General features: G+C 37.7%; 1 protein-coding gene across 1 annotated transcript in view; it reads left to right on the top strand.

The window, feature by feature from the left end:
• BIRC6 (baculoviral IAP repeat containing 6) overlaps positions 1-13143 on the top strand; it is a 226416-nt gene that overhangs the window by 30467 nt on the left and 182806 nt on the right. The window contains 6 exon segments of the mRNA XM_032592785.1: positions 3911-4104; positions 7325-7355; positions 7357-7419; positions 7421-7438; positions 8279-8330; positions 8333-8360. Of these exon segments, the coding sequence (XP_032448676.1) occupies positions 3911-4104; positions 7325-7355; positions 7357-7419; positions 7421-7438; positions 8279-8330; positions 8333-8360 (386 nt within the window).

The following is a 13143-nucleotide window of genomic DNA, read 5'->3' as shown; positions in this document are numbered from 1 at the left end:
GCCCTATGGGTCTGGGACTCAGACTTCTCAGGAGGAGCTGCTGCCCAGCTGGTACCTCAGGAGTTTGGGGATTGGAGCTTGTGGAGCTGAGACACAGATCTCTGAAGAGAGGTACAGCTTGGCTGGTGTTACTGCTTCTGAGGAGCTCTGTGAGACTGGTTCTGGGAATGCTGAATAAACAAAACAAAATGCTGAAGACTGTAAGAATCAACTGCTGCCACCAGGTCCTGTGCTGAAACAGCGTTGACAGTAGTGACAAGGAATAGCAAGGGGAAGTGGTCCGCCCCCCCGCCCCCCCCCCCCCCCCCCCCCCCCCCCCCATCGTGCTTTCCAGTTTCCATCCTGTGTTCCTTGTGTCAGAACCTGACAGACAGGAAACTGGCTGGCAAAGAAGAAATGCAGTTTGCAGAGTCCTAGCCCTAGCATGATAGGGAAGAGAAATAAAGGGTCCATTTGGAGCTGAGAGATCGTAGTTTGATAATTGGCACAGCGTACCCTTTGACTGTTCACCATCTCCATACACACTTTGTGTACATACCTGATCCTTTAATACTGATACAACAAGAATACGATGCTTTTACTTTTTATAAATGAAGATTCCCTCTCCCTGTCCCCAGAAATGAGAGACACAAAGTTCCAAAAATATTTTATGTTTCCCTAGGTGATAGTAACTACTAAAATTTAGTTATGTTTAGGTCTCAACCGTATAGTGACACTAATACAATGTGTATAATTTGTCGGTTTCCTCAGGAGTAGATGTTTTTTGATGAGCATTTGTGTATTTGATAAATATTTTCACATTCTGTGTTTATTTTGAGAGGTCTGTACATAGACCTTTACCCTTGGCTACAATCCTGATGTTTCCAAATGCCTGACCATCCAGCCAAAACATTAGCTACTGTCCATTAATCAGTGAGGATCTTTACTTATGGGCAGTATTCAATCCAGACAAAGAGAACAGCCAATATACTGGTTGAAGTCCTGCCCACTGAGAAGATTTACCTTCACTACTATCCTGATTGAGGTTGTGATGTTGTAGCCATCACTTTAGGGTGGTACAGATGTGCAGAACCATCTGTAAATCAGAGCCAAAGTTTTTCTTCCACATTTACCTTCTATGTAGTTCTCTGTGAAGCCATCAATGCTGAATGAGAAGGCGGGATTATAACAAGAGTAGGTATTGAAGAAGTCTGAGTTACTTGCTTTATTCACCTTGTCCAAAACTGGCCTTTTGGACTTTCTCAAGACTGATTTATAAATCACCTAATGAAGGAAACTTGTATTTTGTGCCCAGTATTATGGTTTGGTGTATAACATCTATATAACATATAACATCTAGTTTGTGTTGGGCAGCTCTGATTGCACAGACACATATTTCATGGATTGGTATTAATTTCTGTCAGGACTGGGAAGCCAGAAACTGTTCTCAAAAGAACAGTTATTTACAGAAGAGGGCATGGCTTTACCCTAACGTTTGTGCTGGTAGTTGTTCCAGTGTAGCTTGTCAGATAGGCCTTTCAGGATCTTCACTTGCCACACACACTTCTCATGTCATTGAATATGCTCACTGGTACAGATGGCAGAATATCTCCTGATTCAGCCAGGACCTGCTACAGAGCTTCTTGTTCTGTGCCTCATGAATTCTTTGAAAATTGATAGAGTTGCACACTCACATATACTGAATATTGGGTCCAGAATCCAGTTAGGCCTACCAAGCATTGTGCCTCTTTTTCAGTATTTGCTTCTGTCAGTTGAAGCAACTTGTCTTTCACCTTGGAAGGACTATCCTGACATGCTCAGTCCACTGTACCTCCAGAAACTTCACAGAAGCTGTAGGACTCTGAGTTTTTCTGGGTATTATTGATCCTCTCTGGCTTGCGTGTGTCTTACTAAGGCATGTAAGTTCCTTGCTACTTTCTCCTCATGCAGACCAATCACCGTCATGCTATAGTGTGTTACAGCATGATGTAGTAGACCAGTGTGGTGGTCTGCAGGATGTTAAGTTCATCAAGATTTCTGCAGATTAGATACGCTAAAGAGCATGAGATACAGTCCCAGGGTAAGACTGAAGCTTGGGTGTTACTGCCATATAAAAGCAGTTTACTTTTGGATGGTCCTTAAAAATTGGTATAAAGAAAGAGTATTTCACAAAACTGTAACTGCCTACCAGATACCAAGGGATTTGTTGACTTCTGCAGTAAAGAAACGTCATTCTGGAACAGCAGCTGCAATTGAAGTCACCTGATAGTTTATAATCCACAGTTTTTCTTTCATATCCGTTTACATTTTGCATTGGCCAAACAGGCCAATTAATGAAGGTGAGATAAATGAAAATGAAGTTAAATTAAGGTGAGATAGTTTTGACTTCCCTGTATCTATCAGGTCTCTTATAGTGGCATTAATCTCAGAGATTTCCTCAAGAATGTGGTATTGTTCTGGTTAGTAGCTTTCTAGAGAATGGAAGTGTCTAGGTGCTTCCGCTTGGCCTTTGTTCCTTTACTACTTTTTAGAGAGGACCAGAGAAACAATGTGGAAGTTTTTCTAGTTGTCTGTTTTATATCTCTTCCTATTGCATTTGGTAATGGGACAAATAACTACAACACAGGTACAGGGATCCACAGAGCTCACTGAGACAACTTTGGGAAAAAACTCCATTAATCACTTGACCACCACAAATCCCCACTTTCACTAGTGGACCACAGTGATGTTTTAAATTAGTTCAGTGCCACTGCTTTGTAGTGCCTGAAAGATCATCATATTTTCTATTTCCTCATGGACAGTGACTGTAGTGAATGTCGTCTACAGGTGCTTTTGGGGAAGGCTTGAAGTATGATTTACAGTGAAGTGGGACAATATTGTAGTATCCTTTCTCAAGGGGATTCAAGCAAGAGGCTCTGGACCTATGAATGGGTTAGTTCTAGAAACAAAGTAAGAGGCTTTCAATTTCTTTCTGTCTCTCTTTTTAGCAATTTAAGTCGTGTCTGTGTCCACAAGTTTTTCTAGTTAGATAAGTAATAATTTAGTAGGCTGCCTAGAATGTACTAGACGCAGTGGAACACCATAGGTGAGCAAGGATAGGATATAAAAATGAAACGGTTTTATAGACTTATTTCTCTGGAAGGATAATACTGAGCATCTTCGCTTTCTAACTTTTAAAATAATTTTTATGTTAATAATTATAGTTAATATTTGTTGAATGCTTACTGTATTAAAGATTGTACCAGTTCTCACTTGAATTTTCTTAAGAACATTATGTGAGTAGGTATTTGTTTTTCCCATATCACAGAAGCAGGAGAATGAAGTTAATTTGATCAGGGTCACATAGTTGATGATGAAGATGGTCTGGAATCCAAGTCTGTGTAACTACAACATCTGTGCTTTTAGTTGCTTCGCTGAATTAACTGACAACAAATACATAAGAGTCTGCTAAACTGAAGTAAATCCTCATATGCCAAGTCGTGATACATGTACGAGTATATAATATAAATATATATTTATATATATATACACACACACACACATACATATACACACACACACAAGTATTATATATACAAGTATGTTCACAAGTATATACACAAGTATGTTCTTATGAGTGGAGATGTTTGAGTGCCTAGTTTGTGCTTAACATTGTAAATGTGCTGGAGGAATATGAAAACAACAGATGATTTTCGTTATCCTCAATTGTTGATGCATACGTAAGAAGATGTGCTACCATCAGGTTCTAAACTTTCTAATTGAGCTTTCATTTTTTTCTATAATTGCAAGTTTCTGCTTTAAATGTTGAGTTAATAGAGTAAACTGACCTGAAACTGATAAATAGTTCTTTATTTTGTAATGTATAAGTTATAGTTTTGGTTTAAATTGTTGAATACATTTTTCTTTGCTTTCATTCCCCAATTTATTTCAGTGGGCCACAGTTACATTTCATCTTCCTCATCATGTGTTGAAGTCCATTGCCAGTGCCATTGTGAATGAACTCAAGAAAATAAATCAAAATGTTGCTGCCTTACCTGTGGCGTCCTCAGTGATGGACAGATTGTCTTACCTCTTACCTAGTGCTCGTCCAGAACTTGGAGTGGGGCCAGGCCGTTCTGTGGACAGGTATAACCTTGCTTATGAAGAGATGTGACAGTGAAATTGAACCGATTAGGTTTTGATTAACCAAGGAATAACAAAAATTTAATTATGATTGAAAATGTATTTCAAAATAATTTTGAAAACCATTCAGATTCTCATATCAAAATACTGAAGTGAATTAGTATTTGAATTGCGATTAAGTAATTTCTTTTGGTGCTGGGAGGTATTTAAAGAGGCCATAAACTGTACTTTGAAATTCCAGCTCTGTACATAGTAAATATTTGAGTCCACTTAAAATATAATTATTCAGTAGAGAAGAAGAATTTTGCCTGGTTGAAATTTTGTGACCTTTGAGATAAATTTTCATAAGTTGAAAAGCCATGCCAGAATCCATGTAGAAGAGCTATATATTATTTCCTACTTAGAAAATGAGAAGAGTTGAAAAATCAGGGTGATATTGAATTACAGTTTCTGTGCCTCCTCCCCTGGATTTAAGCAGTTCACAAAAATCTTGGTTCGGCCAGTATTTTCTTCAGTAGAGATTCATTGAGTTCCTACTCTGTGTAATACTAATTAAAAAGTCAGTAATATGTTCATTTAAATGTTAAATTTGAAATAACATATATCAGGTTCTTACTAAAAGTACTGAAGTTTAGAAATGCTATAAGGAAATATTAAATCTAGCAATTTTGATGAGTTCACCTTTGCCTTCCCATGTATGGGGAAGATTTTACATTTTCACATTTCACTGGATGTGAATTATAACTTCCTATGCTTTTTTTCTGAAGTACATTTATAAATAGTACATGCTGATGTTAACAAAGGCACTACCGAATAAATTAGCTTTAACTTCTATTAAGTGTGGCTCTTACATTAGTTTGCAATATTTATTAGCTTATGTCTTGGTAATCTTGAGACTTTTGCTTAATCAGTTGCCTGTTTTTTTGTTGAGTGATTCTATTATATAAATAACTTCTTTTGGTTAACATTTGGGAAAGATTTTTATATTCTGTAGCAGTATTGCAATACTGTGTCTTTTGGGTAAAATGTAGAAACTATCATTTATAATCTGAATAGCTTTTAGGTAATAGGTAGTATGGCTGTCATTAAAATATTCCTTAGACTATGTCTGGAGAGGGGGGTGGAAATATGTACCTGGAGTAAGTATTTCTTTTCCTAGAGCTGTGCCTATCTTGAGATTATAAAACAGCCCTTCAGAGCTATTTTCTTTGCAAACAGTAGCTAGGTTTCTAAAGAAATCCATGCAAGCTGTGGTAATGTCTTATTTTAGGAAATGCGTTCAGTGGATAGGATATTCAGTGTTTCTGGAGGTGTTTAAATGTCTCAAAATACTAATTTTGATGTAGTCTGTGCTGTTTTTTTTCAGTAAAAATGCATCTAGGAACCTCATAAGGACATTCATGAACTTAGGTCTGTTGGAGGTTTGAGTCAGGGTCTGTTAGATGCTATTGTTCTTTTTGTTTGGTAATATAAGTAAGTGGACAGTTTCTGTCTGACACAAATCCTGAAGACATTTATAGCCTGTGAATGATAAGGCTTTTCTAACCCAACAACTTTGGTTTTTTTCCCTTTCTTTTCTAATTTAAAGTGAGTGAGAGCCAGCGAGCAGTGAAGAGGGGTAGAGGAGGAGAGAGAGAGAGGGAGAGAGAACCTTAATCAGGTTCCACACAATGTGGGGCTCAATCCATCTGGGATCATGACCTGAGCTGAATTCAAGAGCCAATGTTTAACCAGCTGAGGCACCCAGGCACCCCTGTTTTGTTTTTGTTTTGTTTTTTTTTTAAACCAGAACACAACTATGAGTTAAACCTAAATTCCCTGGCAATATTGTAAGAAATTATGTGCTAATTTAGGGAGGAATTTAGAGAAAAGTATTTTTCTGGTCTCACTGTGATGACCTTTATACCACTTTTCTCTCTTTTTCCCCTTCCTCTTATCATCTGGACTTTTGTATTTGGAGGAATAACCTTTGCTTACCAGTTCTTTCTTTCTTGAAGCCATTTAGACTTTTTCTAAATTGGGTATCATTCTTTAAATTTTTTTTTTTTTTTTCAACGTTTATTTTTATTTTTGGGACAGAGAGAGACAGAGCATGAACGGGGGAGGGGCAGAGAGAGAGGGAGACACAGAATCGGAAACAGACTCCAGGCTCTGAGCCATCAGCCCAGAGCCTGACGCGGGGCTCGAACTCACGGACCGCGAGATCGTGACCTGGATGAAGTCGGACGCTTAAACCGACTGCGCCACCCAGGCGCCCCAAATTGGGTATCATTCTTAAAAAAATAGTCTAGGTTGGGGTACCTGGCTGGCTTCGTTGGTAGATCAGGTGACTCTTGATTTTGAGGTTGTGAGTTTGAGCCCCTGTTGGGCATAGAGCTTAATTTAAAAAGTAAATTAAAAAAAACTCACTTAAAACATAGCCTAGGTTATAGGTTTAGTCACAGCAAGCTATATATTTTAATATGAAACATATATGAAGATTTCCTTTTTGATGATTCCCTGAAGGGTATAGCTTTCCTGGAAAAGGAATTCTCTGGAGAAAGAACAGAAGGAAAACTGCTTTCTACTTAAATTTTTTTAAACCAGAAAAACTTTTTCTTTTTTTTTTTAAATTTTTTTTTTCAACGTTTATTTATTTTGGGACAGAGAGAGACAGGAGCATGAACGGGGGAGGGGCAGGAGAGAGAGGGAGACACAGATCGAAACAGGCTCCAGGCTCCGAGGCCATCAGCCCAGAGCCTGACGCGGGGCTCGAACTCACGGACCGCGAGATCGTGACCTGGCTGAAGTCGGACGCTTAACCGACTGCGCCACCCAGGCGCCCCCCAGAAAATACTTTTTCAACAAGGTTGAGATAAAACCACTGTTCCTTTGGTTGTGGTTTTTATCCATTTATGTAAAACTTGGCACATGATGAAAGCATATGGTCTCTATCTTTACGTTTCTAGATTTTCTGTCTCTGCTTGGTAATTCTGCAACATTCGTTAATTTAATCTATCTCTGGAATTATCAGTTGTAGCCATCAATCTTTTCTTTTTTGCCTACACTGTTTAAGGGAAATTGCTAAAAGTAATCATTTTTAGTTTAAAATACATATGGAACTTCGTCATTAGTCCATTCCCAGTTTTTGTTGATAATTTAGTAAAATTTTTCTTCATTGTTAAATAGGAGCGTCACTCTAATTGATGCCTACCTTCGATTACATAAAGTATGTTACTTTTAGATCATTGATGTATAGTGAAGCTAACAGACGGGGAGACATTTACCTCATGGCCTCATGTAGGCTATAGATGGGCACAACCAGATCCCATGGCTCAAAGCTGGATTTTATCATCAGGTGAAAAAGACTCAGAAAACATGTTTTCAGTATGCTTTGTAGTCTTCAGTAAAATCATCAACATTTTAATACTCTTTCAAAAACTTACTTTATGCAACCTTGCTGTGTGCTTTTGTTTTTGCATTTGTGTGAGTTGTTCATTCTTGGACATTTGATCATAATACTGACTGGCTATCTCCTATATCCTGAATTGTGTACAAAAAGGAAAAAATATTTGTTACAAGTAACTAACAGCTGAGTTAATGCTTCATAACTATTTTCTTTCAGAAACCAGATATATATATATTTTAACTATATAGTAAATTTACCAAATCTGTAGTCATAGTAGGTGCTAAGTAGAGTAAGTGCTCAAAAATATTAATGTTTGTTTTCAGACGTATATGTTCAGATTTTGATACATTTTATATATATGGCATTTTGTCTCATGTGTCTTGAAGAATATGACACAAATTAGGTTCACTAGTTAGCTTTCCTTTTTTACTTGGCTTTCTTGTGTTGTATGATATTCAGTTTTTAATAATAAAATCCATTAGAGTCTGTTTCCTTATATATTTAGCTGTGTTTCAAATACTTTAATAATACAATTAGAAGATGCTAGATCAGAGATTGAGTGTGTGTGTGCCTCCATGTTTGATTTAGTGCTCATTTTTTGATGAAACACGATTTTTCAAATAAAGCGAATGTTTAAGCATTAGGGCACTCACTGTCTTTTTGGGACCAGTGTATAGATTGTCTTTTCCTCAGTATGGTATTTTACCTAAAATCATGAACTTTTTAAGAAGTGTTTTTATTAAAAGGTTATTTAATATTAAGCTTTTTGTCTTCTTTATAAACTTGCAGCCTGCCTCATCTGGAGATGATAGAGCCATGTGTTTTACTTGTAGCGTATGTCTCGTTGTTGGGAACCTACTGATGAACCTTGGTGAGTTTTGATTTTTCTGGATGTGATAGGCTAAGTTAGTCCTATAAGTAGGCTTTTAAACTTTCCCTTATTTCGTTTAGATACAGTAATATTTTTGCCTTTTTGCCATCTGTATTTTTGCCTTAGTCCTAAGAGAATGAGAGTGTTATGCTCTGTCACATCGGTTGGCATATAGTAGCTAAAGTCTTTGACTTCCTAAATCTACATGGGGAGAAGTGCCAAAGGAATAGAATTAGGCTCTGAAACCAGAAGGCTTTGACAAAGTAAGTTGATACAGCATGATAAACGTCAGCAGTTTAACCTTGGTCCTGTTGAGGGCAGCCTATCAGTAGGGAATCCATAGAGGATGGCCTTATGATTTACATTTTTTAAAGTTTTTTTTTTTTTAATGTTATTTTATTTTTGAGAGAGAGGAGGAGAGAGAGAGAGAGAGAGAGAGAGAGAGCTTGAGTGGGGAAGGCCAGAGAGAGAGGGGACAGAGGATCTGAAGTGGCCCTATTCTGACAGGCAGAGAGCCTGACGTGGGGCTCAGGCTCACCAACTATGAGATCAGGACCTGAGCAAAGTCGGACGCTTTAACTGACTCGAGCCCACCCAGGCACCCTATGGTTTACGTTTTTAACTTTGAAGTAATTTTGGGGAGTCTGTGGTAATTTGAATTCTAGTGGATGAAACTTTAGTACTTGGTTATAGTATTTGGGGCACCTGGTGGCTCAGTTGTGAACACCCAACTCTTAGTTTTGGCTCAGGTCATGATCTCACAGTTTGTGGGTTTGAGTTCTGCCACGGTCTTTGCCCTGACAGTGCTGGAGCCTGCTTGGAACTCTCTCTGGCCCCTCCCCTGCTCACACTGTCTCTCTCAAAATAAATACATAAATTTAAAAAAAAGAATAAGGGAAGAACTTGGTTAAAACATTAGAGAGCATGTATCAAAACCTAATTGTTTATGAATACTGAGGTCCTATATAGAAATAGTAATTATAATACAAGTATTTATATAACGCCACTTACCACATACCATCCTATGCACTTTAATATATTAACTTGTTTAATTCTCACATTAGCCCTATGAAGTAGATATTATTATCGTCATTTTATAGGGAGAATGCAGAATAGTCCCAACTTAATCCTTATAGTCACTCAGTGAGATAGGAATTATCCAATGTAAAATACAGAAAATAAAATTTGTCAAAGGGGATATGGCTAATAAGTGACGGAGCCAAGATTTGATTGGTTTTAAGATACATCATTCTTTGTAGTAAAATTAGTTTGAGGTTTCTGAATGTTAATCAGCTGATGTGAATGGGTGTGAACTAGCTAAAGTCTATTGAATGTGTGCATGGATTCCAGCTTGCAGTGGGGTATACTGCATGAAACATCTGTGACTGCGAGTCAAACACATGCAGTTTCCAGTTTAGGTTAAAGTTCTATTTGGAACTCAGTCTTTTCCCCTAGAAACCATTTATATATGTATAGAAAACAATTTTTTTTTTTTTTTTAATTTGAGAGAGAATGTGAGTGGGTCAGGGGGCAAGAGAGGGCAGGGGAGAGAGAATCTTAAGCAGATTGCACTAAACACAGGGCTCGATCTCATGACATGATCTGAGTTAAAATCAAGAGTCAGACGCTTAACTGAGCCACCTGGGCACCCCAAGATATAGAAACAATTTTATTTTATTATTTTTTAAAATGTTCATTTTTGAGGGGGTGGGTGAGAGAAAGAATCCCAAGCAGGCTTTGCACAATCAGCGCAGAGCCTGATGCAGGGCTTGAACCCACTAACCATGAGGTCAAGACCTGAGCCAAAATCAGGAATCAGACACTTAACTGACTTAGCCACCAAGGTGCCCCTAAAAACCATTTTATTTATTTTTGTTTGTTTTAAAGTTTATTATTTATTTTGAGAGCAAGAGCAAGAACGAGGGAGGGGCAGAGAGAGGAGAGAGAACCTGAAGCAGGTCCACACTCTTAGGACAGAACCCGAGGTGGGGCTGGCGCACACAAACCATGAGATCATGACCTGAACCAAAATCTAGAGTTGGATGCTTAACCGACTGAGCCACCTAGTCACCCTTAGAAACATTTTATTTATTTGTTTAGTTAGTTAATTTATTGCAAGAGTGGAGAGGGGTGGAGAGAGACCGAGAGAGACAGAGACAGAGCGAGAATCCCAAGCAGGCTTCATACTGTTAGCACAAAACCTGACGTGGGGCTTGAACACAAGAACTGTGAGATCATGACCTGAGTTGAAATCAAGAGTCGGATGCTTAACTGAGCCACCCACGCACCCCTAGAAACCATTTTATTTATTTATTTATTTATTTATTTATTTTTTTAATTTTTTTTAACGTTATTTATTTTTGAGACAGAGAGAGACAGAGCATGAACAGGGGAGGAGCAGAGAGAGAGGGAGACACAGAATCTGAAACAGGCTCCAGGCTCTGAGCTGTCAGCACAGAGCTGGACGCGGGACTTGAACTCACGGACCGCGAGATCATGACCTGAGCCGAAGTCGGACGCTTAACCGACCGAGCCACCCAGGCGCCCCCCCTAGAAACCATTTTAATGTGTCCTTTTAGTTTCTCAGGCTGATCCTCAGTTATTTAACCCACCTGAAAAATTATGTCATGATTTTAGAATATAAGTTTATTCAAAAATATTTTGATTGTGGGGAATTGGTTCAGATTTTCAGCTTGGTCACAGAATCAAAGATTCTACCCCTTCTTTGTCCAAGGAAGGATTCAGGATTCTTCAAATTTGAGCAATTGATAGTATTTTTGATGGCCTGAGGACAGTGTTCTAAATGGGTAGGAGGAAATAAGATTGAGCACAGCTGGGGAGCTGAGCCTAGGTACCTTCTGAATCTGTAAGGGGGAAAAGAAGGAAGACTTACAAGTGGAGAATGGGACTCTCATATTTTGATGGTGGGAGTCAGTAGAACTACTTTGGAGGGAGATTGAAGTTTTTAAAAAATAAATTGAGCACACCCTATTATCTGTTAATTCTACTTTGTACTTATTTACCCCAGAGAACTAATCCTCTTGTATGCAAAGAGGCATAAAAATGGTTGGAAGCTGCAGTTGTAAACATGGAATCATCTTAAATACCTGTCAGGATGGAATAGCCAAACAAAATATGGTATAACTCAGAAAATCTATTATCCAACAAGTAAAAATAAAAGGAAGCAATAGTTTGCTCTCTGATTAATCACCGTCATTAAACTTTAGGTATGCTATTTTATCAAAGATCTGTTGTAGAATGAGTTCATTAATAGTACTTTTCTTTAAAATGAAAAAAACCCTATATTATATGTATAAAAAAATATTTTAGAAATGACACTTAAACTCAGATAAAGTGGCCATTGGAGGTGGGAAAAGAGATTACTGGGATTGGATATTATAATTGAGTGATATTTAGCTTTATAAATCATGTTTACTTGGTGTAAATAACATTTTAATTAAAAAGTTAAAACTTAGGAAGGAGAAAATATATTAGGATTTAGCTGGAGGGAATCCAGTTGAAATATATGGCTTGGGGGATGCCATGTAAAAGCAATTATGTAAGACATCTGTGTATTACAGATTATCTAGGATTTACATATGGATATAGGTAAGTTGTAGGGACCTTGTATAAAGAAATATGTACACCCAAGGAATAGCATATTTTGTAAGTATAGTTTTTATTTCTTTGCCATGGAAATGAAAAAAAAAAAAAGACTTTTTTTGGTAGAAACATCCTGGCATTTCAAATAATGCTGTGTAATTACAGCTAGTGAAAGTAAAAAAAGAATAACCAGAAAGAAACAAAGTAGTCACAGAGTTGGAGAGGTAATTTTTTCAGTGTAAAAGTTGATCCTGCTTTCAATATTTGAGAAAATTATTTTTTTAAGCTTTTTCTTTTAGTGTTTATTTGTTTTTGAGAGAAGGGGAAGAGACAGCATACGAGCCAGGGAGGGGCAGGGAGAGGGGAGACACAGAATCTGAAGCAGGCTCCAGGTTCTGAGATGTCAGCACAGAGCCCAGGCAGGGCTCGAACTCGTGTAGCATGAGATCATGACCTGAGTGGAAGACCACGCTCAACTGACTGAGTCACTCAGGTGCCCCCCAAAATAAATTTTGTTTAGAGGTTATTTATCTGGTCTGGTCCTGTAGTTAATGTATAAGATGTATTTGCGCATCTTTTTTGTTTGTTTGTTTTTTAAGTTTATTTTTGAGAGAGGGAGTGAGCAGAGGGAGGGGCAGAGAGAGAAGAAGAGAGAGAATCCCAAGCAGGCTATGTGCTCTCAGCCCAGAGCCCAGTGCGGGGCTCGATTCCAGAAATCATGAGATCATGAGCCGAAATCAAGAGTCATGCTTAACAGACTGAGCCACCTATTCACCTATGTGTGTTCTTAATCTAGGTCACTTTATCCATACTCTGTAGATCTTTTTGCTTTCAGATCTTTACTAAAAGATTTTTGTGTTGCGAATGGCATTTGTTGAGTTTTTACTCTATATCATTTATATTGTGGCCACTGATAAATATAAGTATGCATATAATTTTATATAATTTAAAAATTGCTTTATTGAGATATCTTTGACATGTAAAAATTACATATATTTAAGGTGTATAACTTGATGTTTTGGTACATGTACACACTCTGAAAAGACCACCACAATCAAGCTAATTAATATATCTATCACCTCTGCTTTAGTTGCCATTCTGTGTGTGTACATGTGTTAAGATCTAATTTAAGATATATTTGTTTCTCAAATTTCAAATATATAATACATTATTATTACCT

Source organism: Lynx canadensis, chromosome A3, assembly GCF_007474595.2.
Source record: "Lynx canadensis isolate LIC74 chromosome A3, mLynCan4.pri.v2, whole genome shotgun sequence".
In the NCBI taxonomy this organism is placed as follows: Eukaryota; Metazoa; Chordata; class Mammalia; order Carnivora; family Felidae; genus Lynx; species Lynx canadensis.
Note: the sequence above shows the minus strand (reverse complement) of the source record. Positions and strands in the feature narration are given on the sequence as shown.